This window comes from Zootoca vivipara, chromosome 14 (genome assembly GCF_965207765.1).
Source record: "Zootoca vivipara chromosome 14, rZooViv2.hap1.1, whole genome shotgun sequence".
NCBI classification, from domain to species: domain Eukaryota; kingdom Metazoa; phylum Chordata; class Lepidosauria; order Squamata; family Lacertidae; genus Zootoca; species Zootoca vivipara.
Window position 1 is genome coordinate 30,468,903 of NC_142597.1, and position 25,981 is coordinate 30,494,883.

Sequence of the window (25,981 nt, forward strand, 5' to 3'; positions counted from 1 at the left end):
AAGAAAGTACTTCTTCCTGCAGTGCCTAGTTAAACTACAGAACTCACTGCTGCAGGAAGCCGTCGTGCCCACCAACTTGGTACAGCTTTCAAAGCAATGCATGGAGGACTCCAGAAGTTTGGAGGAGGGACTCAATAAGCAGAGCAGACCCCACCACCATCAAGTACTGCTCCATGCAGCTCTCATTTGGGGGTAGTTAGCCCTGGCCTCCTCCAGAAGGCATTTCATAGAATCCAATAAGTGTAGAGTTGGAAGGGATCCCCAAGGGTCATCTAGTCAAAGCCCCTGCGATGCACAAATCAGAGCCAAAGAATCCCTGACAGATGACTATCCAACCTCTGCTTAAAAACCCCCAGTGAAGGAGAGGCCCGCCAGCTTCCGTCTGTTCCACAGTCAAGCAGCTCTGCTCATCAGAAAGTTCTCCCTGTTTAAGTCAGAATCTCCTTTCTTGCCATTTGAATCCATTGGTTTGGGTCCTCCACTCTGGAGCAGCGAAAAACAAGGGTGCTCCATCGTCCACCTGCCTTGCATGCAGAAGGCTCCAGGTTCAATTTCCAGCCGCATCTCCCTGTAGCACTGGAATGTCCCCTGCCTGAAACACCTGGACAGCTGCTGCCAGTCAGTGCAGGTGATACTGTTAGCTGGACGACCCAATGGTCTGAGTCAGTACATGACAACTTCCTCTATCCCTCTTCCCCTCCAAGGAAACGACAGGAAACGGAAGTGTGGGGTGGAAAGATCTTTTTTATTAATTCCACGTGATTTAAAATCACATCCCTGTTTTGCAAATCCTCCGCCTCCCCTCAGGAGACGGCATCTAGGTTCACTTCCGGGTCAAAGTGCGTACAGATGCTTCACAGTCTATTTTAAAAAAACAAAAAAACTTCGCGTGCTCTTTCTTCCCCACCCACCCAGTGACTCCCCAAAGTAATACTTCCCCGTAGGCGAAACTGAGGCAGAGTGAAAACATGGCAAAACTCCAAAAAGCGCCAAGGGCAGCTGTATATGAAAAAATAATACAAACTCTTCTCTTCAAATATGTTACAGAAAAATTAACCTGAATGTAGTGGTGGGAGGGAAGGGAAGAGGAGGGGGCCTCAGACATACTGCGCAGAAGCACCCCTCCCCAAAATGCAGAAGGCTGTGTGGAAGATTTTCCCCCACCCAGCGTGGAAAAACTCCTTGAGATGCTGGGCCTAACCCTTCAGCAACCAAGGAGCTTAAAAGCACCTAGAGGGATGGTGTGGCATGGAGAAATCAATGCAAGGCAAAAGGCCAGGATCTGACCAGCCCCACTAGCTGGCAAAAGTAGGGTGGGGCGGGGCTGGAGGAGGCTGGCCCAGGCCCCTTCACAAACAACAGAATGGGAGTGGAGTGGTCCAGAGAACAAAGATAGCAGCAAGGGGCTCAGGAGCCCCAAATGGGAGATCAGGATTGACCTGGGACACAAGGGATGCACTCTGCACGGGCCCCATGGAAATGCAACACTTCCCCATTAGTTTGAAGGAGACCCCCGCGGCAGAGGGGGGCCACAGCCCTGGGTCACCCTGGCTCTGATGCCACACACTCTCCAAGCTTGCCTTCCTCCCAGATGTAGCAGGGAGGGACCCAGTCAGGTCAACCGTGGAAGGGAGGCCACACAGACAGGGTCAGGAATTATCCAAGTGGAGCCCAGCGGCAGCGAGTGACTCAATGCCAGTTTGCAAATATTTTTTTTCATGAAAATTCACCAGCATCTTAGTCCGAATATCTCATAATATGCTTTTTAATGCCATTTTTCCTAGTACAGTGATACCTTGGTTCCCGAACAGCTTAGTTGTCGAACAAATCGGCTCCCGAACGCCGCAAATCCAGAAGTAAGTGTTCCGGTTTGCGAACGTTTTTCGGAAGCCGAACCTCCGGCGCGGCTTCCGATTGAGTGCAGGAAGCTCCTGCGGCCAATCGGAAGCCGCGCCTTGGTTTTCGAACGGTTTCGAAAGACTCCTGGAACGGATTAAATTCGAGAACCAAGGTACCACTGTATGCATCCTTTTGCAGCTTAGCGACTCCTAGAATGGTAGCGTTGGGACTCCCAAGGTTCATCTAGCCCAACCCCCTGCAATGCAGGAGTCGCAGCTAAATTGCAATTCTATGATTCCTCTCTATCTTATCCAAGGTGCTCCTAAAAGATAGGAGGAGGAGAAGTAGGCCAGGAGGCCCTGGGGGCTGGCAGTGGCCCCTTGTAAGAGTGAGGGCTCTCAACAGATGCCTGATGGTGCCAGCTCTACCTCCTCCGGGCCCCACTCTGCTCCACTCCTAAGCTGTGGGGGTCCCCCTCAGACCTGGGAAGCATTTCCGGAGGATCCAGGCCTGTGTGCCAAAAGCTCTCCGTGGGAAAAAGAGGAGTGGGCCGATGTCGCAAATATCTCCCTGCAGCACAACAAAATCCCCACTATCAGAACAGCAGTTTGGCATGGAAGGGCGATGCAGAGCAGAGAAGCGGCGGGAGGGGAGGGGTCAAGCGCATCATGCCACTCCACAATGCACACAGAGAGCACTTCTCCTCTCCAAACACCCACAACTAAGGGGTGGCAACAGTTCCTCCACCAGCAGGGTTAGGAGACTGCCTAAGGGGGGTACGGAAAGACAGACACACAATCTGGGCACAGAGAGATACGGGCACCACACGGGCTCCGGGCAGCGCATAGGCCATGCCTTAAATGTTGCACGTCACAGGTGCGAGTCCTGCGTCCCCACGGAGGTGACCCACACACGGAGAACAAATGAAAGGGGGCGGGCAGAGAACCAGGGAACGACGAAAACCCGAAGGCACCGCTTTGCAGGAGTGGGAGACCCTGCCCAAGGCAGGGAGTGAAGAGAGCCTGTTTGTGGGGCACTGGAATGAGGCACCCCAGAGATCCTCCCCCCAAGAAAACCACACACACACACAACGCTAGCTTGTGGAGCAATAGCCAGCTGGTAACAGGAAGGAACGTGCTCAGTGGGTGTTCCAAGACTTTCGCAGCCACAAAGCGTGCCAAGCAGAAGTTGGGGGGCAGTGTGGGGCAAGGGGGCGTCGCCCTTTCCCTTGCAGTGTTTTTGTCCAGGTGCCTCTCCATATACAAGGGTATTTACAAGAGCTTCAAGGTGCCCCTTCCGACGACTGTGCATGCCAGGCACAGATCCCGCCCCGCCCCGCCCACCCCCAGGGAAAGAAGAAGGGAGAACCAGCTCCCAGCCACGCAGGACACCACGGACGGACGTGGCCTCTTTGGACCCAGAGACCGGCTCCGGTGGGCATGGGGGGGGGAGGTGGCAGACGCAGGGAGCTTGCAGGATGGCCCAGCAGGATGGGAAGCGTCTTCCAGCCCCCGGTGCTCATTCTGGGACCTCGGGGTGCGCAGGGAGCCCGCCCTCAGCCTGCCGCTGCGTCTCCCAGAAGTCCCGCTCCAGCTGCTCCAGCTGGGAGATGAGGGGCAGCTGTATGGCCAGGTGCATCCGGAGGGCTTCCAGCCACTGTTCCAACTGGCTGAAGGAAGGCCTGGAGGAAGAGCAAGGAGGACATGAGGATTCGCTCTTGCAGGTAGACTGCTCCTGTGCACGGAGGCTCAACAATATCGTAAGAAGAGCCTGCTGGCAGGGGTGTTGCAAGGGGTGGGGCCCAGGAGACATAGCCTACCTCCCAATTCATCTCAGGGACCTGTGAGTTTAGGGGTGTTGCAAGAGGGGCCAGGAAGCACTGCCCCCCTCAAAAAAATTTTGATTAGGGGTGTTGCAAGCGGTGAGCCCAAGAGACACAGCCCTCCAATAGTTGTCTAAGGGGCCTGATTGTTTCTGGGTGAGTACATGCATTTGTTGGGGAGTTAATGGGTCGTGATCTGAGAAAATAAATGATTTGAAGAAGAATCACAGAATCACAGAACTTTAGAGTTGTAAGGGGACCAAAGGATCACCAATCCCACCCCTGGTGATGCAGGAGTTTATCTGGAGATAACAAATGGGGGTAACTGAAGGGGACTTTAATTGGGGTCTGTTGGGAATAGGAATAGGGGTTGGCGGGTGCGAATGAACCGAAGAATGTCTCTGTGGGCGATCTGGACAGGGGAAATGGTTGGTTGCCATGCGACATTGAACTTCCAAATGTGAACCTACAGCTATACATTACCATATGCAAATTAGTTCCTATGGGCCCACCCTGAAGGCCAGCTTAGAACACCCTGGCCCCCGTTCCAGCATTAAATCCACCTCCCATACATGGGTGCCCCCCGCCTTGTCGCTCACCGTTTCTCGTGATCCAGATCGCAGCAGCGGACGGCAATGGGGAAGAAGCTTGGGGGGCAGTTGGGGGGGCAGTAGCGGTCCAAGAAGCCCCTCACATTCAGGCCAAAGTCCAGGGTCCGAGGCAGGTAGTCGGGGTCTGCGCTGACCCTCCCAATGATCTGTGTGCAACGGAGAGGAAGGAGGTGTTAGATGTGCCTCCCCGCATCAGGGGCTCACTCAGAATTAGAACCCAGAGCCCAGTGTAGGAAGGACCCTAACACTAGAACTCGCAGCCATATTCAGGACAGATAAAAGAAACTCCTTTCTAGTTAAACTGTGGAACTCCTTGCCACAGGAGGCAGTGATGGCCATAAGCTGGATGGCTTTACAAGAGGTCTAGGCACATTCATGGAGGAGGAGCGGGCTAGCAAGATGGCTATGCTCTGCTTCCACTGTCGGAGGCAGCAACGCTTCCCAATAGTTTCTGAAAGTCCTGAACTTTCATTTTATCCAGCTTCCTTGGATGTCCATTAGTTCAAGTGTCAACTGGAAAAAGCTGTTCTCTATTCACTCTCTCCATGCCACGCACGCTTTAGAGAGAGAAAGGTGCATGGCTGAAATTCCAAACGATGAAATCGGCAGGCAAAAAGGGCATGGTTTGGGAAAGATGGTAGTAGCGGCTGGTGCAGCTGAGCCTACTTGCCTCGCAAAGGATGATGCCGAAGGAAAACACGTCCACCTTCTCGTCATAGCTCCTGCCTGCCCAAGGAGAGAGAGGGAGAGTCCATTACCCAGGCACCAGGCCTACAAGCACTCTCTCAGCAAACCCATTTCTCTGCCCACATGGCGCTGCCTGCAGACACCGGTGCTCCTCCGTGCCAACGAAAGACCCATTTCACCAGGGCCACAGAGGCACAGCCCTCGTGAGAGACATCTTCCCCAAAGTGCGGCTCAAACCGGATTGCTCAGCCCGGCCACAGAGGGCGCCTGGGAGGGCGCCATCAACTGCTCCCCACTTTACAAGGCAAGTGTCAGGGGTCTGTCAGGGGAGCAGGTTTATCAACAGGTCAGGAGGGAGACTCAGAGTCAAGCCAGCAGCTTCATTCAGGAGATTTGTATACAACAGAGATCACTCCGGCATGGCTGCCCTCACTGAAAATGTTGCACCTCCTCTTCCTCCTAGCCTTCCTCCTATGTGTAATGCTCTGCGTGATCTTGGATTCAAAGGGTGAGGGGAGCTCAAGGCAGAGGGACTGGGCAGTTGCTGTCAAGCCCTTGCAGTTTCTGCCCCCTCCCTGAACTCTTATTCCTGAGCTTGAAGTACATCCCTTTTCCTGTCCTTGGAGGGATTCCTGCCTCTGGCTCTCTTTGTTTACCCAAGCTGCCTGTTTCTTCCACCTCCCGGCTTCCTCCCTCCTCTGATCTGCCTCTTGTGTCTCACCACCACTCCCCTGGGTCAGAGCCTTCTTCCTCTGTGGCTTCTCTAGGGAGTTCCTCATCTGAAGACCCGCCCCCCCTGCACTGCTCGTCATCCATCCAGTCCCTGACAGGAAGGGCCATAGCTCGGTGGCATGCAGAAGGTTCCATCCCCAGTGACATCACCAGGGAGGATTGGGAAAGACCCCTGAGCCTGAAACGCTGGAGGGCTGCTGCTGCCAGTCAGTGCATGCAACACTGAGCAAGGCGGACCAATGGTTGGACTCAGGGTAAGGCTGCCTTCTCCATGGGGAACCATGGGGATCGGACTATTTGCACCTGCTTGGCATGCAGAAGGTCCAAGGGTCGACCCCCAACAGCGTTGGGAATGTCCCCCCTGAAACCCTTGAGAGCTGCTGCCAGTCAGTGTAGACAACACTGATGGAGCAATGGTCTGACTCAAGGTAAGACAGTTTCCCTTGTTCCCATGAACTTTCCCTTGCTCTGGATGCTGAACACCAAGCAAGGAAGCCCTGGCAAGGTCCCCACTCGCCCTCCCTCTGTCCCACTCACCATTGATCATTTCTGGAGCCATCCAGTAGGGATTCCCCACCACCGTGTACCTCTTCCTGCGGTCTGGCTTCTTCAGAGTGGCCAGCTGGTTCTTCTCATCAACCATCAGCCTTGCAAGGCCAAAATCGGCCACTACCACACTTTTGTTCTGTCCGGGGAGAGAAATGGCCCTCGTCAGCCACATGGCAGCTTCAAGGTCCGCAGTCATTGACAGAGGAAGCACAAGACCCTCCGTGCTGCATTGGACCTGGTGCTGCAACAACTCACCTCTCGCACCAGACAGTTGTGCGTGTTCAGGTCTCTATGGATGATGTTCATTGAGTGCAGATAAGCCTGGAAGTGGCAGGGGAGGGGAGACAAATTAGATTTTTGCCATGCTACTTTTCAGAAGACTTTAAAGACGTTTTCCTTTCCAGCAGATTTTTATATTTCTCCCAAACCCTATACTGAGTCTTCCTAAGAATATGGTTCATAAAACTTTTATTTAAAAAAATTCTTCCCAAAGACATGCATGCCAACCAAATTTTAAGTCATGACCTTCTAAGTGCAGGATGTCTGCATTATCCAATGTAATCCATTCTTTTAACCAACACAAACAGGCTGCCTCATAATACATTTGCAGGTCTGGCAGGGTAAAGCCTCCTCTTTCTTTTATATCTATAATAATTTTATGTTTAATTCTTGGCTTTCCCCCTGTTAAAGGCACTTGGCATCCAGAGGTACACTGCCTCTGGACAGTGAAGCTCTTCTGGACCGACAGCAACAGGAATGCCTCCAGTTATGTTTTGAAAACCAGGAAAATATAGCTCTCCAGAGGATCTTGTGATGGCTTTGTTCACTCCTGAACCTCACATAGCACCTTGTCGCACTGCATTGCAGGAAGGTGGCTGATTCCCCTGTATACTCACCATCCCTGCAGCAATGTCTTTTGCAAAGCTGACCCTCTGGTTCCAGGGATACTGACCATCCTGAAAGCAGAGACGCAGGTGGTGAGGGGGCACCCCACTTTCTGGGCAGAGGAGCAAAGACGGCCGGGCAGTTGGGATAACCATTGTGGGCTTGTAAATGGCAAATGATAGTGCAAGTTGCTTTGGAATGCCTCATGGGGATTGCTCCATAAATGAAATAAATGATATTTTCTATGCACTGCTTTTAATTTAGAAAATCCCAGGACAGTTCACAAACACTTGGTGGGTTGCGAATGCATCCCCTCCTGCTGTTTGTCAAATTCAGCTGTGATCCCTGCATTGCAGGGGGTTGGACCAGATGACCCTTGGGGTCCCTTCCAACTCTAAAATTCTATGGAATTATACTTTAGCAAAATTATGTGTGGCTGTAACCTTCTTATTTGAGCTGGTGGGATGGCGGAGGCAGAAGACGCCAACCCCTGTGTTGTGCAAATGAGGGTCTCCCAAGCCCCTGAGTCACCCAGGTTGTAATCTCTGCCAATGCCCTCACCATGTTCTTGATGATCCCACGGAGCGTCCCTCCCTTGATGTACTCCGTGATGAAGTTCAGCCGCTTGTCCTTGTAGAGAACCCCGATGAACCGCAGCACATTGGGGTGCTCCAGGCATCGCATCACTTTCACCTGGGGTGGGGGTGGGGGGCAAGAGCACCGCAAGGGGGTCAGCCACCAGGCCAAGATAGAGCGGCAGAGATTATCCAAGAATATATCTGGGGCCAGAAGCAGTTAGGGTGGGTGGGGAGGGGCAGGGCAGTCTCGAGCAGGTCGCGCGCCCTGGTGCTGAGGGGCGGAAATCGCTCCGGCGCCCTCGCCCTCGCAGGGTGCAGCCCTGGCACACCGTGCCACCAGGGGTCTACCTAGAGCCGGCCCTGGGGAGGGGTTGCCTAGCAGATTAATTCAGACTGTATTAGGGCTGTTTCTGGATTCTCCCTAGCCATTGGCTGGATTTCTGTGACTTCACATAAGGGATGCCCTCCAACATTCTGAAAGGGCCAGCCACGGACTGCCAACATACAGGCATTCCGTGAGAGAGATGGAAGATGGAGCAAGCTTGTTTTCTGCTGTTCCAGAGCTGAGGACCTGAACCAATGGAATCAAGTTACAAGGAAGGAGATTCCGACTAAACCTTAAGAAGAACTTTCTGAGCGTAAGAGCCATGTGACAGAGGAAAAGACATTTTGGAAGGTGGCGGACTCCCCTTCATTGGAGGTTTTTAAACAGAGGTTGGATGGGCATCTGCCAGCGATTCTCTAGCTGTGATTCCTGCATTGCAGGGGGCTGGACTAGAATACCCTTGGGGTCCCTTCCAACTTGACGGTGCTATGATTCTATGACTCCATGGTAGCTATCAAGAGAAAAACAGAGCAGGGTGTTGCGACGGGACTCCACAGCTACTGGAATATACTTAGGTCAGACCTACCTCCTTAAGGAATGTTCTTTGGGTCTCATCATCAAAGCGGATCAGTTCCTTCATCACCATCACTTCTCCGGTTTCCCGGTGCGTCACCTGCCAAAGGATGCATTTATTTCTTTAAACGTTTTGTGGTCCACTCTCAGTGCTGGATTTACGTATAAGCTAAACAATCTATAGCTTAGGACCCCAGTCTCTTGGGGGCCCCCAAAAAATATAAAGGGGGCAAAACTGGATGTACATTTCCAAAATATAAGATTAAAAAACCCCAAATAAAATAAAACCTGGGACCCAGGTGGCGCTGTGGTTAAACCACTGAGCCTAGGGCTTGCTGATCAGAAGGTCGGCGGTTCGAATCCCTGTGACGGGGTGAGCTCCCGTTGCTTGGTCCCAGCTCCTGCCAACCTAGCAGTTCGAAAGCACGTCAAAAATGCAAGTAGATAAATAGGTACCGCTTCAAGCGGGAAGCTAAACGGCGTTTCCGTGTGCTGCTCTGGTTCGCCAGAAGTGGCTTTGTCATGCTGGCCACATGACCTGGAAGCTGTACGCCGGCTCCCTCGGCCAATAATGCGAGATGAGCGCGCAACCCCAGAGTCGGTCACGACTGGACCTAATGGTCAGGGGTCCCTTTACCTTTACCTTTTACAGCAACAGTGTTTTGTGTTGCGTGGGCTCCTATTTGTTATGTCCAAACAGCTTTAGATACCTATTAGGTCCATAAATTACCATGTAGCATATATTCAACACAAAATATATGAAAGGACAAAGGGCCCCATTACCTTCAATAGCTTAGGGCCTCATCAAACCTAAATCCAGCCTTGCCTACTCTTCATGCCCAGAAAGGAAGCTCAAAACCTTTAAAACATCATTAACAGTATTAGCGCACCTCATGCGGGGGTTCAGTTCCAAGGGTTCCACAAATGCACAAAAATCGTGCATACCCAAACCTTTGGAGCCACCCCACAGCTAGTGGGGGGGGGAGATTCCTCTGTTTAGCTGGAGCAGTGAATGGGCATTGCCCAACTGCAGCAAGGCAGAGAACTTAAAAGCTCGTTTTGCGCCAGGTAGCCAAGCGGAAACAGCACGAAAATAGCTTTTAAGCTCTCTGCCTTGCTGGGGTGGGGTGGGGCAAGGTGGGCTCAGCATGTGGCATCTGGAAGGCTGGGGATGCTCACACGAGATCTCACAGGAGCTCAGATGGCCCCACGAGATCTTGCGAGAGCATCCCAGAGTGATGTCACAGCATGTTCACCATCAACGAGTTGGCCGGGGTTGGCGAGATCTGGCTATGGGCAAGGCCCAGCTGGGGAAGGGGCAAAGCGGGCACACTGGTACCTTGATTGCCTGCCCAAAGCAGCCCTTGCCCAAGACCTCGCCGTGGATGAGATCCGAGGGGCGGAAGATCCGGTGAAGCCGCGAGACGACTCGGAGCGACTCAGAGCGCCCGATGTCCTTCCGCTGCGAGGCAGGGGAGCCCAGGGAACTGGAGCAGGGGGATTTGTCGATGCTGCAGCTTCTCCTGGGGGGAGCAAGGCAAAAAAGAGACAGGTGGCATCAGCAGGGGCACAACAGAGGAACAATAGTGGTCACACCTGCCCTCTTGAACGGGGAAATGTGGGACCGGCAAGATCACCCCAATTGCGCCCACCCAACCGCTTTGGCACTGTACCTTCATGTTTGAAGCATGTTTTTCCCCCACAACGATTTCTGGGCAACACAGCTGGTTGAGGGTTTATGGGAATTGTAGTTCATGCACTGGTTACCAAAGACTAGATTACCACAATGTGCTCTACGTGGGGCTTCCTGGCACCTGATCCAGAAGCTGAAGATCGTGCAGAATGCTGCAGCACGATTGCTGACAAGAGCGAGGCCTTGCCAACATGTAACACCTGTGCTCAAAGATCTGCTGATTTGCTACTGGGCCAATTCCAGGATGTAGCTATTAGTATACAAAGCCCTTAACACTTTAGGAACAGCTTACCTGCAAGGTTGCCTTATACCCACTCGACAGCCTCGACTGGCGAAAGTGGCCTGTTAACAGGTGCCCACATCGTAACCATTCCGTATTTGTAAGAACTTGGTCTTTTAGTTTGTCAATGCTTACAACTTTGGAACTCCCTGCCTAATGAAGTCAGGCAGGCGCCTCTGCTGCATTCTTTTAAGAGCCTGCTAATTTTGATTTATATATATATATATATATATATATATATATATATATATATATATATATATATTGCTTAGACAAGCTGACCAGAATGTTTAGAAAGTTGGTATGAGTGTCAATCTGTTCTTAGTCTATTGCTATTTTAACTTTTAGAACTTTCCCATCTTGTTATTAATTCTTCTTGCTGATAAAAACAACATAAAATTAAGGAAACGAAGAAAGAGGGGGAAGGGAGCTGAAATAAGAGAGATATGGAAATTTATTGAATCAATATAGTTTTTTGAGTATATATACTGTGTGAATTGAAAATATGAACAATCAGAGTATCAGCCTTGGAATCGCCTGGAATGTGGTTAAAGGCTCCTCAAATTATGGTCATCAGAGAAGCCGTCTCATTAGCGGCTGGAAACTTGTCGAGACATTTTTGAGTTATGACGCAGCTTTAATTCAGAGTCTGACATGGAGGAGACTATGCCAGCTCGAGATTAGTCAAAGGGGGGAAAGAGCCATAAATAAGACATTGGATGTGTGTTTATAGCTTTGATTTGGCTACTCTCCCCCTGGAAAGACTATCTCGAGAAATACCACAGGAGTGTAAAGATCTGATTTATGGTGGCTGCTCAAAGATGGCTGTTGCCGGCTGAGAGAAGGATTCTTGGATTCTTGGACGGACTTGGCAAGATACCAGCGTGCGAAGAGACAGTGTTAATTTACAGAGGAATCATAGGCACAAATTCACACAGAAACTTATATTTTGGTCAAACTCGCTTGCCTGAGAAAACTCAGGGGCTTGAAAGAAGATGAAAGGACTTTAATAGAGTATTGGATAAGATCTGGACATTATGGATTAGAAAGCAGTGACAAGAGGAGGAGGGAACTTTCTGAGTCTGAAGAATGGGAAGTCAATTTTAAATTTGTATAATTTGGCAGAAGATTTGGATTAATTGTTTAAATGAAATTTGTATAATTTGAGAATGTATTATATGTTAAAATGGGAAAATCTAATAAAAATGTTTATTAAAAAAGAAATAAAGAGACATATGAAAGATTGGTGCTGTTTCAAATTTTTGATTTTTTTTGTATATCTTGTAAAAGCTTATAAATAATTTTTTTAAATTATTAAAAAATTTTTTTAAAAAGTTATTCTTGTTGATAACTTGATTGTTTTATCTTCTTTGTAAACTGTATTGGGCATTTCTTTTTACAACCAAGCAGTGTCTACATTTCACAAAATAAATAAAAAAGGAGCAGGTACAACCCTGCCTCCACCCTTCCCCAACCTGCTGCCTCCCAAGTTTGCTGAACTCCCACCATCCTTGCTCAAGGGGTGGGATACAGGCATTACCCCCCCACCCCCTGATTTAAGGCTGGCTGCTTGGCCTCATAGCCTTACATGACGGAGCGCTGGCGGATGGTGGACGGTTCTGGGCAGGGGGTGCGGCTGGGGGAGCGGAGGGGGCTTCGCAGCTCCGAGAGGGGGCTGCCGCCGCTGCTCTCCAGCATGTCGTGCGGGTCGTGCTCGATGGTGAGCTGCAGCAGGCGGCTGGTCTCCTGGATCAGCAGGTCGATCTGCAGAGGGGAGACAGTAAGGCAGGCCGTGTGGCGTGAATAAGCGACTTCATTGCGCGATGCAGAGTTAAACTGTGGAACTCCCTCCCGCAGGGGGCAGTGATGGCCACCAACCTAGATGGTTTTAAAAGAGGATTAGACAAATCCATGGAAGAGGAGAGGACTACTGAGGGCTGTTAGCCAGGATGGCTATGCTCTGCCTCCACAGTCAGAAGCAGTGATGCATCTCAATACCAGTTACTGGAAATGGCAGGAGGGAAGAGGGCTCTGGTGTTCAAATCCTGCTTGCAGGTTTCCCCTTAGGGCATCTGGTTGGCCACTGCGAGGACAGGATGCTGGACTAGACAGGCTCCTTTGGGCCTGAATCCACCAGCCAGGTTCTTCTCCTGGAACCTCCAGGTCCAGAGGCAGTCTATCTAGATTCCTAGGGATAATTGGCCCCTGGTGAGATCAGGTTGCCGGACTGGCTGGGCCATTGGCCTCTTCTGATGTTCCTAATGGGAGCCCAGATGTTTCCCGTCAAGGCATGGGATCCAGCAGTCACTTTCTTAAAAGCATGGAGGAGAAAGAACCCCCCAGAACATCACCTCGTCTAGTGGGACATGCCGGATCGGTGTGCCATTGATCTCCAGGATGCGGTCGCCGACGTGGATGGAGTTCTTCATGTCAGGACTTATGCAGTCTGGGTTCAATCTGTTTTCAGAGTGTTGGAGAGGGAGGCAAGGAAAGGGTTACTCCAATCTGGCATATGGGGGCACCTCCTCGAACCCAAGTCCCAGAGGAGCAAACCAGACTCCAGAATTCCTAGCGGAAGATTAGCAGGACCACAATGTCACCTATCACACTCCCGCCATGTTACCTCCTTCTATCATGACCAGCAGTTCCTAAGGTGCCGAGGTCCAGTGCCGAGGGCCTTCTGGCGGTTCCCTCGCTGCGAGAAGCCAAGTTACAGGGAACCAGGCAGAGGGCCTTCTCGGTAGTGGCACCCGCCCTGTGGAATGCTCTCCCACCAGATGTCAAAGAGAACAACAACTACGAGACTTTTAGATGACATCTGAAGGGCAGCCCTGTTTAGGGAAGCTTTTAATCTTTAAGAAATTAGTGTATTTTAATATTTCTGTTAGAAGCCGCCCAGAGTGGCTGGGGAAACCCAGCCAGATGGGCGGGGTATAAAGAAATAATACTGGTAATAATAATAATAATAATTAATAAAGTGGGTGGTACCATCCCCTGCAGGCGGTGGGATTACCTAGAGGGGCACTAAGAGGCAAGGAGGCAGCAAGGGGTGCTGGATGTGGGGACCCCGAGTCCATCCATTTCTTATTTACAATTGACCAGACTGGAGCAAAGGTGGACATGGTACCGTGAGAGAGGACAAAATTTGTTCCTCTCTAAATATTTCAGATTTTCACAATAATTCCTTTTGGTGCAGTTGTTTTTTTAATGGATCTTCTCAGTAGATACCCATATAAATGATATTATTGTTGTTGTTGTTATTTTGTGCCCTCTTGGCTCGGCACCCTATACAGCGGAACCACTTGCGCTGCTGGAGCCTTGAGCTCCAATTTCACTTGACATTCAGTGGATGTTTCAAATATTAAGTGCAGTGTAGTGCTTAGAATGTCAGACTAGGATCTGGGGGACCAGTGCTTGAATCTCCCTTTAGCAATGAAGCTCACTGAGTGATCTTGGACCAGGCACTGTCTCTCAGCCTAAGCCACCTCACAAGGTTCTTGTGAGGACAAAATGGGGAGCAGGAGAACCATGGGGGCCACCTAGAGTTCCTTGGAGGAAATGGTGGGATAGGCATGTAATAATACACAAGCATAGGACTTCCGGTCTACTGCCATTGGAAAAAAGCCGCTCAAAGGAGTCTCGGAGTATCCAAAATTTCGTAACAGCCGTATCACATTATTCAGAATTCCATAGTGTCTGGAGAGGGCCACGCAAATGCATTACACAAGACAGCATGGAATGGTAATCTGGTATTTGACATGCACTGGTAATTTAGGATTTGACATGCAATGGTAACTTGGTGTTTGAGAGCCAGCAGCATACGAGATTCCGTATCTGAAACCTACTGGAATCGCAACAAATCAGCAGGCACTGTGAAGCCTAAGAGCATGCAAATTCCAAAATGCCGCCTGTAAAATTTCACAGGAAAACATGATAAATTTAAAACTGTGTTTGAAATGGGAAGCTTTGGTCGATTTCAAGTTGTGTTGGCTATTATTCACTGGAACGATTAGAATAAGAAGGCCGTGGAGGCTGAGTGTGGGCAGTTCCTTAAGGTGAACCACATCACCTGAACAAGGGCAAGACATGAGCCTGATGCCTGGCAGGCTGTACTTACTCTCTGACACGGACAGTGTGTGGGTGCTCTGAGCCTCCATGCGGAGCCTCGATGGAGACAGAGAAGCCCCTCTTGCCATCAGAACAGGCCGGGATGGAGACGAGGGTGACCGTGTGCGGGATCCGGGTGCCGGGAGATTCTGGGAGCAGCTGGTCCACCACTGGCGTCACCACCATCTGGTAATAACAGTGTCCGCTGTGGCAGGGAGGAGGAGAAGGGTCAGGCGCTAGGGAAGTCGTTCTCAAATGGTGAACGCGCCCCAGAAGTCCCATGAGAAATGGGGTGAACAGTGTAACTCGAGCCTCCTGAGATGTTCCAACAGGTCTCCTCCGAATGAGGGTTCTAGATCAGGGTGAGGGAAACCAGGCCTCTTTGCCTGGCACTCTTCAATCCTCCTGCTCACAAGGCCTTTCCTTGGTGCTCCCTCACACCCTCCTTGAGTGTTTCTTCCTGGCTGGAAATGTGCCTTTGAATTCTTATAATCATCATCATCATCATCATCTATTTATTTGTATGCCATTTTCCTACAAAAGTCTGCCCAAAGTGGCTCACAACATCTCATGTGTTCACTTAAGTACAACGGTTCAAAAAAATAAAATAAAGCATATTAGAAACTATTAGAAATAAAAAATATCAATCACTAAAATAATAATAATCCATACACATTTTATTTGAAGGTGTAATTTAATTCCACACTGTCCCCGGCTGCCCTCAATGTTCAAGAAGCTGTCTATATGACAGGGTTGCTGCGTCCTGGTGAAATATCCCAGTACCAATCATTTGGAAATAGCACAAAATTGCAGCCTAGAGAAAACAAGCTACACTGATGTTACACGAAACAAATACTTGGATCAGTGAATTAGCTAAAGGGAGGAACCGGTGTTGTTTTGCCTCGCAGTTTACAAGTTACATAATGACCCTTGTTTCCCAGAAGAGCTACCAACCTAGATGGCTTTAAAAGAGGACTAGACAAATTCATAGAGGAGAGGGCTACCAATGGCTACTAGCCACCTCCGTAGTTGGAGACAGCAAAGCCACAGGAGGGAAACCACAGGAGAGGACAGGGCTCTTGTGTTCGAATCCTGCTTTTAGGCTTTGCTTTGGGGCATCTGGTTGGCCACTACAAGAGCAGGAGGCTAGACTAGGTTCGCCATTGACTTGATCCCCCAGGCTCTTCTGACGTTCTTATGACAAGGCCACGGCGGAGCCTGAAATCTCCATTTGCAGCCTGCAATAATGAAAGCTGTCCCTTTGGTCCTCTCTGCCTGTTTCCTGCCCAAGTACTGCCTCCACCCCGCAAGTCAGCTCAGCTCTTCTCCCCTCTTACCAGTAGAGCTTGGACCGTTCCACCAGCGCATAAGTGTCTCCATCGCCGATGAACGCTCTGCAGTTCAGGCAACTGAAGCATTCAGGGTGATATTTTTGCTCTCCAGCAACCTAGGAGGGAAACAGACACGCGTATTTACATATCTACAATTCTTCCGGTTCTCCAGTTCTATGGAGAGGGGTTTATAAATTCTGAAACAAACCAACAGGAACCAATAGGGAGCCCCTCTTTGCCCATTGGCAGCTGCAAGCTAAATTCAAGCCGTGCCTGCAAATGGATAACTTTGGAGGGGCTCGCTGTCAGTGCTGACCAATAGGAGGGGCTGCATCAATAGGAGTATAGCATCTAGATCAAGGGAAGTAATAGTACCACTGTATTCTGCTCTGGTCAGACCTCACCTGGAGTACTGTGTCCAGTTCTGGGCACCACAGTTCAAGAAGGATATTGACAAGCTGGAACGTGTCCAGAAGAGGGCAACCAAAATGGTCAAAGGCCTGGAAACGATGCCTTATGAGGAACGGCTTAGGGAGCTGGGTATGTTTAGCCTGGAGAAGAGAAGGTTAAGGGGTGATATGATAGCCATGTTCAAATATATAAAAGGATGTCATATAGAGGAGGGAGAAAGATTGTTTTCTGCTGCTCCAGAGAAGCGGACACGGAGCAACGGATTCAAACTACAAGAAAGAAAATTCCACCTAAACATTAGGAAGAACTTCCTGTCAGTATGAGCTGTTCGGCAGGGGAATTTGCTGCCAAGGAGTGTGGTGGAGTCTCCTTCTTTGGAGGTCTTTAAGCAGAGGCTTGACAGCCATCTGTCAGGAATGCTTTGATGGTGTTTCCTGCTTGGCAGGGGGTTGGACTGGATGGCCCTTGTGGTCTCTTCCAACTCTATGATTCTATGATTCTATGACAGCAAGCCCTGCTTGGTCCGTTTGCTTTTGAGCCTGGATTCAAACTGCACCTGCAAAGGTTCAAATCAGGAAGGGCTCACTGTCAGGGACATGTTGGAATCCAGGAGCACTCCAAGTCTGATCCTATAGGGGGCATGTGACCCCCTCCCAGAACACGACATAGACCTAATTCCCAGAACTATGACACCAGGTGAAGTGCAGGTGGCTGTGGTTTGAGGTGACTTGGAGGAAATAGGAACTACTCAGTTCCTTTTCGGCCTCTGTCTTCTTCTCCAAGGGGAACTATGTTCAACCTGGGAAATGCAGAACAAAGAAGTCGAAAGGGGGGTTTGCAGTGTGTTATTTCAGAGCCTCTTCTGAGCATTTTTGGAGAGAAGGCGAGGGGCCTGGAGACTGGAGATGGGCAAAAGGAGTGGGATGGGATTGCCCCTGCTTTTCAAAAACAGGAAAGGAAAACAGCTCTGGGAAATTCAGGCAGGCCAACAAAATGGCTATACTGGGCAAAATTCTAGGGCAGGTGGTTAAGGAGTCTGTTTGGGAGCATCTAGAAAATAATGTGTTGATATTAGAGGCTAGTATGGATTTCTCAAGAGGAAGCCATGCCAGACAAAGCTTGTCTCCTTTTTTGATGCAGTGGCTGGTTTGGTAGATCATGCGGATGCCAAAGACACAGAATGTCTTCATTTTAGCAAAGCATCTAGGCTAGAGGAGATCCCTCTGCTCTCTCCTGGACCCCTTTTCTTACCATAACGAGTCCTTTGGTGATCTGCTCTGAGCAGCCGTGGCAGAGCTCCCCAAAGTGGGCCCAATAGTCCTTCTTGCAGTAGAGGCGTCCATCCTTCTCATAGTACTGGTGGGAAAGGGATGCCCCACATTCGCAGCACCTGCAAGGATAGCAAGAGAGAGAGAGAGGTGTCAGGCCCCGGGACCCGTATTTATTAATTCATTCCATGACGGCTTCCAAAAAGTTAAAATAACAATAGACTAAAAACAGATTGAGGCTTGCATCAACGTTCTAAACTTCTGGGTGGGCTTGCCCAAACAATAATATTTTTAGTATTTAACAACAACAACCAACAACCAAATAATAATAATAATAATAATAATAATAATAATAATAATAATTTTATTATCTATACCCTACTCATCTGACTCGGTTGCCCCAGCCATTCTAGGCAGCTTCCAACACATATAAAAACATAATAAAATATTAAACATTAAGAAACTTCCCCATACAGGACTGCCTTCAGATGCCTTCTAAAGGTTGCACACAGTCGTACCTTGGAAGTCAAAAGGAATCCATTCCAGAAGTCTGTTCCAACTTCTAAAACATTTGAAAACCAAATTGCAGCTTCTGGCTGCAGGAAGCTCCTATAGCCAATCAGAAGCCTTGGAAGCCCTGTCAGACGTTTGGGTTCCAAAAATAGTTCGCAAACCGGAACAGTCATTTCTGGGTTTGCTACGTTCAGGAGCCAAAATGTTCGGGAACTAAGCTGTTCGAAAACCAAGGTATGACTGAGGTTACTTATCTTCTTGGTTCAACGGTCACATAACACCCTACCCTCCAACATTTTCCCAATAAAAATAGGGACGTCCTAAGGAAAAGCAAGACATTCCAGGATCACATCAGAAACCGGTACGGCTTCTGTACATCCGGGACTGTCCCTGGAAAACAAGGACACTGGGAGAGTCTGGTATTATGTGGCACTTGTAACAATGCCAGTTCTGCAAATCAAAGCAGCCAAATGGATATAGATGTGGTAAGGCGATCTCACAGGTAAACTGGTCCCAATTGTTAAGAGCTTTATATACTAACTAGTTGTTCCCGGCCACGCGTTGCTGTGGCAATCATCCCCCCCCCCAAAAAAGCACACGTGTTCTGTTAAATCCCCGCCCCGACCCATTCATTCTCCCCAAAGGCACGACCCTCCCCCACTCAGCGCCCCCATATCTCATACCACCCCTGTTCCTCACTCCAGACGTCACGACACCTCTCTCTCTGGTCCCCCCACTGCGTGACGTCATCTTCCTCCCGTGTGATGGAACCTATCACCCCGACCCCCCCTCTCTTCTATCTGCACACCCCATGTGCATCTTGGGAAGGGCCTGGCCTGTTCCTCTGGCTGGGCAATGCTGGGCAATGCCATGTTATTGTGATGTCACAGGTACTCTGTAGCCAATGGCAGCAACTGAGACATCCTCAGCTGTGCTGCTTTGACATCCAGCAGATGGTAATACAACTAAATTTGGAAGAAGGTTTTTCTAAAAAAGAAGGGCACAGGTGACACACCTATGTAATCTAGGTATATAAAAACACTCCTGTATTCGAATGCAACGTCGTGTCAAAATTTCAGAGCAATCGGTCAAGTACTTTCAGAGGGCATAGATTGGTAACGAACGGACAGTTACATTTTTTTATTTATAGAGATAGTAACACTTTGAACTTGGCCCAACAGCAAATTGGCAAGCAGTGCAGTTCTTGGAGCGCAGGTGTTATATGCTGCCAAGGCCTTACTCCTGTCAGCAATCGTGTTGCAGCATTCTGCACCAATTGCAGCTTCAGCCTCAAGCATCTTAACAGATGGCCATTGCCCTCAACAACCGAACAATGTGTGCACAGCAGCCCTTCCAAAAGTTTGGGGAAAGATTGAAATGGTCCCTTTGGGTCAGATCCACTTAATATTGAGTTACTGTAATTCCCTTCTAGCATGGCATAGTAGTTAGGTTGTTGGACTAGGACCTGGGAGCCCAGGGTTCAAATCCAGCCAGCCATGGATGACCTTGAGCCAGCCATACTCTCTCTAACCAACCTCTCAAGGCTGTTTTAAGGATACAATGGAGATGGGAGGAGAACCATGTATTCCGACGGAGTTCCTTGTTGGAAAGGTAGGATATCAGGGCAAGAGATAAAATAAATCCCCTCCCTCCCTAAACATGAGTCATGGATTTCAGACTGGGCATTTGACTGATTGAGGAAACGATTGCCTCAGCCGGTCAAATAACGGTCAAGAAGTTTTTCAAAGCATTAAATTGACAAGGACAAAGGGGAATCCTCTCATTGTCAGCTGGCATGAGCCTTGGGCTCATTACAACATCCAGAGGATTGGGCCCATCATAGTTCAGCACTATGACCAGCCAGATGCCTGAATGAGAGCTCCAAAAGCAGGACTTGTGTGCAATAGCAACGCTATGCCAACTTGCAATTTCCAGCAATGGGCATTCAGAGACAACGGAGGTCAAACACAGCCGTCACAGATGGTATTACCCTCCTTGGCAGATATCAAAAACACTTTCTTCTACATCACTTAATTGTCGGGGAGGTTGCAACAAACTTGGTACATATTATCATCTATAGTGGTGCTGTAAATTGGTGCAAGGTTTTTTTTGGGGGGGGGAATTTTGGCAGATGATTATTCCTAAAGAAACCATGGTTTATTGTCCAAAATTAAATAATTGGTCTTATATATGATCTTGGCAGGTCAAACAGTAACTGCAACTCAATGGAAAATGGCCCCAAATCTTACAATGGACGTTTGGTACCTCTCACACTGGAATAATGGAGAAAATTACGCATGATTTGAGATTTCCATAGGGATCAGAACCTCCAGACACTTTTTATACGATTAGGCATTGCATTATGATGTCTACAGCAGAAACATCATTTTCATAACAATCCTTGTCCCCAGCCTGGCAAATCGGAAACTAGACTTAATAATCAGAAAATGCTAATATTTTTTACTTGGACTTTGTTATTTTAGCCCATGTGTGCATGTGCCTATTTTATAGTTTTGTTTGTCATCTTTGAATTCTCGTCTGTTGTTATCACCATTCTCTCTGTTTTATATGCATTATAACATGAAACAAAAAGTCTTCGCCAAAAAACATAGCTATCATGGCCTTATCCTTCCTGAATTTGTCTAATTCTCTTATCCAGCCATCACTACCTCCTGCAGGAGGGAGTTCCGTAACTTAACTATGCACTGTGTGAAGAAATACCCCCTACTGCAATCTCCAAACATTCAGCCTCGTTTTAAAATGACTTCCTGAGGTTTGCGCGAGGGCTAATGGTTAAAGGCAAAGCAGGAGCAATAGAAAGAAAAGAATAAAAGAAAAGAAAAGAAAAGATTGCAGTTTTTATGGGAGGCAGAGGTGGCTCGGCTCTTCAAAAACTCTGATGAATATTTGGTGACGTCTGGCAATCTGGTTGTGACTGCCAAGCACATTCAAAATATATCCACCGTGAAATTGTCTCTTTGGCACAGAGGTTGGTGAATCCTTGGCAACCCTGAAAGGCTGGTGGGCCGTGTGGAAGAGAGACAGGCTAGATGCAGTTTGTTTGCGGCAACAAAGAGGCGTCTAAGGCTGGCAAAACAAGCCACCCGCTGTTTCTGTCTCTGAAACTGAAAGTTTAGGGAAGTAACTCTACTTTCCACCCTTATGAACCTCCGTTGAGGTCATTTCCTGGCTTGCAAAAGAGCTGTGACACTTTTCTGGGCGAGTTCCCCAACCATGAGGAGGCAAAACTCACCCGAAATCACATGTCCTTTGGGTTCAGAGGAAAATCCCCACACACTCCAAATATTGTAAGAACTTTCCTTACACCAGAAGGTCAGATGTGATGGTGGCTGGAACCCATCGAGACAGGATAGGGTAGAAGGCAGGGAACCCAACAGCAGGGGGTGCCAGAGCTGACTGCAGGCAGAGCAAACTTTCTGCCCTCAAGGCTATTACTGGGAACAGCTGAGTTTTCCTGATGGTGAGAGGGATGAGCTTCTCTGTGGCAATCATTCTGCCTTGTATGCAGGAGGTCCCATGTTCAATCCCAGGCATCTACGAGGCAGGGCTGCGAATATTCCCAGTGTCAAGGACTGGTTGGAGGCAGAGGAGTGGTTGCACCGGCTAGGGAACCCCCCAAAGGAACCCCCAGGGAAGAAGGCTCAGAGCCAGGGGATTGGTGGTGGGGTGACCATGAGTGGTTGGAAGGAGAAGAGGAAGCAGACTGGGAGGAGAAGGTGTCAGAAACTGAAGAGGCAACAGGGTTTAGTGAGCAAGAAGAGACTGTGGCAGAGGGGTTCAGAGGCAGAAGCGGAGGCTGGGGAGGAGGAGGGCCAAGAGGCAGAGATGAGGCAGGCTGCTGAACAAGCCAGGGAGTCTCCCCCTCCTGCTGCGACCAGCTCCATGGGTCTCCTAGAACACACAGAGACATGAAAAGAGCAGAGCAGAGATTGGTTGTGCACAGACGCAGTCTCAGTCTCTGAGTGCTTGGGGGGGAAACCCTGGAGAGGAGTGGACTTAGGCAGCTGTGGGAAGGTGGGGACCCTTCAGTCCTCACAACTGCCTCATTGAGGCAAGACCCACTGGGAGGAGTTGGTGGGATTACAAGGCCTGCAATATTTTGCTTGCTGTGAATAGAGAGTTAACTTCATTGACACTGGGTGTTTTATTGCTGACCTACGCTTGACTCCAGCTCAGTCTGGAACCATGGAGAGCTGCTGTCCCATCAGTGCAGACAACACTGAGCTGGATGGGCCAATGTTCTGACTAGATGACCCTTGGGATCCCTTCAGACTCTACTATTCTATGATTTGTATGTTCCTATGGGGTGCTCAAGCTCTAGACTTCTGGGCGACTGAGGTGTGTATGTGTGTGTGCTTGTACTTTCTCCACCCCACCATCTCACCCAGTGTCCTTTTTCAGACTGTGGTCAGCTAGAAATCTCAAAGATCTCCCAAGCAGGCAGCAGGACAGCAGAGATCCAGGGTGGGCAAAAGCAAATACTTCTTCACATGCAGCACGAAATCATGGAGTTGTAGAGTTGGAAGGGATCCCCAAGGGCCTTCTAGTCCAACCCCTTGCAATGCAGTCACTGGTGGAACTCCCTGCCACAACAACAACAACAACAACAACAACAACAACAACAACAACAACAATTTATTATTTATACCACACCCATCTGGCTGGGCCTCCCCAGCCACTCTGGGCGGCTTCCAACAGAAATATTAAAATACACTAATTTCTTGAAGATTAAAAGCTTCCCTAAACAGGGCTGCCTTCAGATGTCCTCTAAAAATCTGGTAGTTATTTTTCTTTTTGACATCTGGTGGGACGGCGTTCCACAGGGCGGGTGCCACTACTGAGAGGTGGGGGCAGTCCTTGAAGTGACTCCAAATGGGGATCCCTCAGATTAATAGGAGAGGAGGAGATTGGGGTGTCTGTGTGTCTGGTTGGTGGCTAAATGAAACTTCCAGAGTCGGGGGCAGTCTAGATGCCAGGGATGAGGATAAAAAAATGGGTGGTTCCAATCCTTCCTTATGTATATTTTGCATGGGAGGAACCAGGCAGGGCTGAGCTAACGGCTGGTGGGAATTTCTCCTGAGGAAAGGAGGAAGTGATGGGACAGATTCACTTCCTGTTTGGGTCTGACAGGTTGCAAAGCCACTGCATGTGTTCTCACGCCACTGTGGCATGGGATCAGCAACAAGCCACAGAAACCCCCTATACTAGCTGGGAGAAGGCTCAGATCCCACTTCAGGACAGATGAAGGGTGGGCCAACTTCCCAAACCTTCCCAGTCTAACCATCCTGGGTCCCACCTTATTCCAACATGGAGCTTTAGGAACAGAGCTCTCAGTGCACTTTCATTTTTCTACCAGGATCCATTTTTAATCAGCAGCTAAATGCATTATTATTAATTATATTCCTATCCCGACCTTTTTCTCGGGTCCTGCATGCAAGTTTTCCCAAAGAGGCGTCTGGGAGAATGGGATGCTGGACTAGATGGGCCACTAGTGTAACCTAGCAGGCTCTTGTATTCTCAAACAGCCTCTGCTTCTGTCAAAGGGCATTTCCCACTGCATCCCCTTTGAGCGGCTCTCTGAGTCATTCTCAGTTCGGATATGCCAATCTGAAAAGGGAGAAGCTGGGCTCGGATGTCTCCTGAAAAGTGGCCACCTGCAAAGGCTGGTTTTGCCTCTGTCTGCAACGCTCCTTTTGTCCTTGAGCACTCCGTTTACATTTGGGTGTCAAATGTCCCTCCCAGCTCGTCCTCCCCCCCCCTGCTTCTGGTGGATCAGGGCAGCCAAGCAGGCATCCCTGGGGACCCACCATCGCCCTTCAACTCTGAGCAGAAAGGCTGCTATCGGCAACCTTGCTCCTAAGGTTTACTCATAAATCCTGCAAATCTGAAGGGTGGTCTGTGTGTGAAAAGAGCCCTGCTGGGTCACAGAATCAGAAGGGGCCCAAAACTGAACCCCCCTGTGATGCATCCGGCCACGGACCCTTCCAGTCCAGCATCTTATTCTCACAGGGGCCAGCCGGACGCTTATGGGAAGCCCCAAAGCATGACAGAAACTCTCCCCATTTATGATAGTGTTATCCTCCATGAATTTGTCTCATAGTTCTCTTTTGATGCTAACTGAGCTGAGGCTCTGGTTCACATCCAACCCTGATGGAGCAACTTGCTCAGGAGGAGCTCTCTGTGGCCCTGAAACAACTGACCCGACTTGCCCTGGGGACTTCTCCAGGGAATCAGAACTGGATGGATCTAGTCCCAAAGGTCCTCTTCGCTGACCAGCAGCTTGTCTCCAATGTCAAGCTGAGATCCTCTAGAACGGCTGTGATTTGAACCCAGGATCCCACTCACACGCTAAATAGGTGTTCTATGTAGTGAGTTGTGACCTTTTTGTGTGTGAACCATTTTATTAGCCTGGTGGTGACACATGTTTTCCTTCTTTTATCTCCTACAGCAGCAGGTCTTTTAATTATCAGGCAAAGTATTTAATTATAATTGTTCTGAAAAGGGTAAGTCTCAGTACCTTCTACATGAAATATGGCATATGTTGTGTCCAACACTAGTCCCATGCAAAATAGACCCACTGAAATAAAATAGTATATTTAACTTAGGCCCATTGCTTTTGATGGGACCAATTCAAGTAGAACTCAGTTGGATCACAACCATCTGGCCAGATTTACAGAACCCTAACCCTAACCACCATACAACTCTTTCCTGAGTTGAGCAGTGATGACTCTCATGCAGAAAACCAGCATTGGGCAATCATATAGTTATGCCAACCCTTTGGCCAACCTAGGTCCTTCCAGCTGTTTTGGACTACAACTCCCATCAGCACCACCACCAGGGGATGAACATACTGTCCTTTGAAACAGCTGGAAGGGCCCAGGTTGGCAAGAGGTAGCGTTACCTGAACACTCTACAAAGGTGGCGTACATGGTTCTCTCCCTCTTCAATCAACTCCCACAACAACCCTGTGAGGTAGGTTAGGTGGTCCCACAAGGTCACCCAGTGAACTTCCTGGCCAAGTGGGGATTAGAACACTGGTCTCCAAGATCATAGTCCAGCACTCAAACCACTACACCACACTGCCTCTGACAATAAAAAAACACTATAGGTGTCACTGGCAATAAAAAGGTGTGCCTCCCGAACTTAGGGTGCACACATATACCTGTGCTTTGCAAGCATGCCGAGATTTAAAAATGAAACTTTCCAGAATATGGCAGAGGAAGAAGAAAAGGCTTCTGGAACGGCCACTCTCTGGAAAAACACCTGCCTTGCTTTACTAATCTGCCACCTTCTTAACAGTGCAGTTAATTTCCATGTCCAGATCATTTGGGGAGGGAGAGGGAGGTCTTTGCTTGCATCAGCGCCACCTAGGCTAGCCACGATTCCCATTGTCTGAGGCCTGCCTCCTTGTGGCTGCCTCACCGGCTGGCCAACCGAATACGAACCCTGGGAGCGGTGAGCCTGCAGCAGGAGTTTCTGCGGAAAGGTATTCAGCGTGACTCAGCCTGCCTGCCTCTGGTGCAATGGATTTACGTGACAGGAGGCATCTGAGCAAGCTGTCATGCGAAGCTCTCTCTCTCTCTCTTTCGCTCTCCCTCTCTCTTCCGGTACACGAAGCCTGCAATTGCCCCCTCCCCAAGGGCAGAAACCACCCTTTTGCTATAAGCTTCCGTGTTCCCTGGTGAAGTTTACCTACACAACTCTCCTAGGACGAGGCACCTGCAGAAGGATGGCGTGGCCACCCAGCAGGTGTTCT

At 49.4% G+C, this 25,981-nt stretch overlaps 1 protein-coding gene across 2 annotated transcripts in view; it reads right to left on the minus strand.

Annotated features, from left to right (window-relative positions):
- Positions 1 to 724: 724 nt before the first annotated feature.
- Positions 725 to 25,981, minus strand: part of LIMK1 (LIM domain kinase 1) — a 38,311-nt gene continuing 13,054 nt past the window's right edge. Inside the window, exons 3-16 of one of the 2 annotated variants that reach the window (XM_035139609.3) lie at positions 17,675 to 17,813; positions 16,019 to 16,128; positions 14,692 to 14,886; positions 12,926 to 13,031; positions 12,163 to 12,338; positions 9,941 to 10,124; positions 8,615 to 8,701; positions 7,687 to 7,818; positions 7,137 to 7,196; positions 6,496 to 6,561; positions 6,229 to 6,376; positions 4,943 to 4,998; positions 4,261 to 4,418; positions 725 to 3,520 (exon numbers count right to left, since the gene is read on the minus strand). In XM_035139609.3, the coding sequence (XP_034995500.3) occupies positions 3,358 to 3,520; positions 4,261 to 4,418; positions 4,943 to 4,998; positions 6,229 to 6,376; positions 6,496 to 6,561; positions 7,137 to 7,196; positions 7,687 to 7,818; positions 8,615 to 8,701; positions 9,941 to 10,124; positions 12,163 to 12,338; positions 12,926 to 13,031; positions 14,692 to 14,886; positions 16,019 to 16,128; positions 17,675 to 17,813 (1,780 nt within the window). In that variant the 3' untranslated portion in view covers positions 725 to 3,357. The remainder of the gene's footprint in view (positions 3,521 to 4,260; positions 4,419 to 4,942; positions 4,999 to 6,228; positions 6,377 to 6,495; positions 6,562 to 7,136; positions 7,197 to 7,686; positions 7,819 to 8,614; positions 8,702 to 9,940; positions 10,125 to 12,162; positions 12,339 to 12,925; positions 13,032 to 14,691; positions 14,887 to 16,018; positions 16,129 to 17,674; positions 17,814 to 25,981) is intronic. The other variant, XM_060268302.2, reaches the window with a different exon arrangement.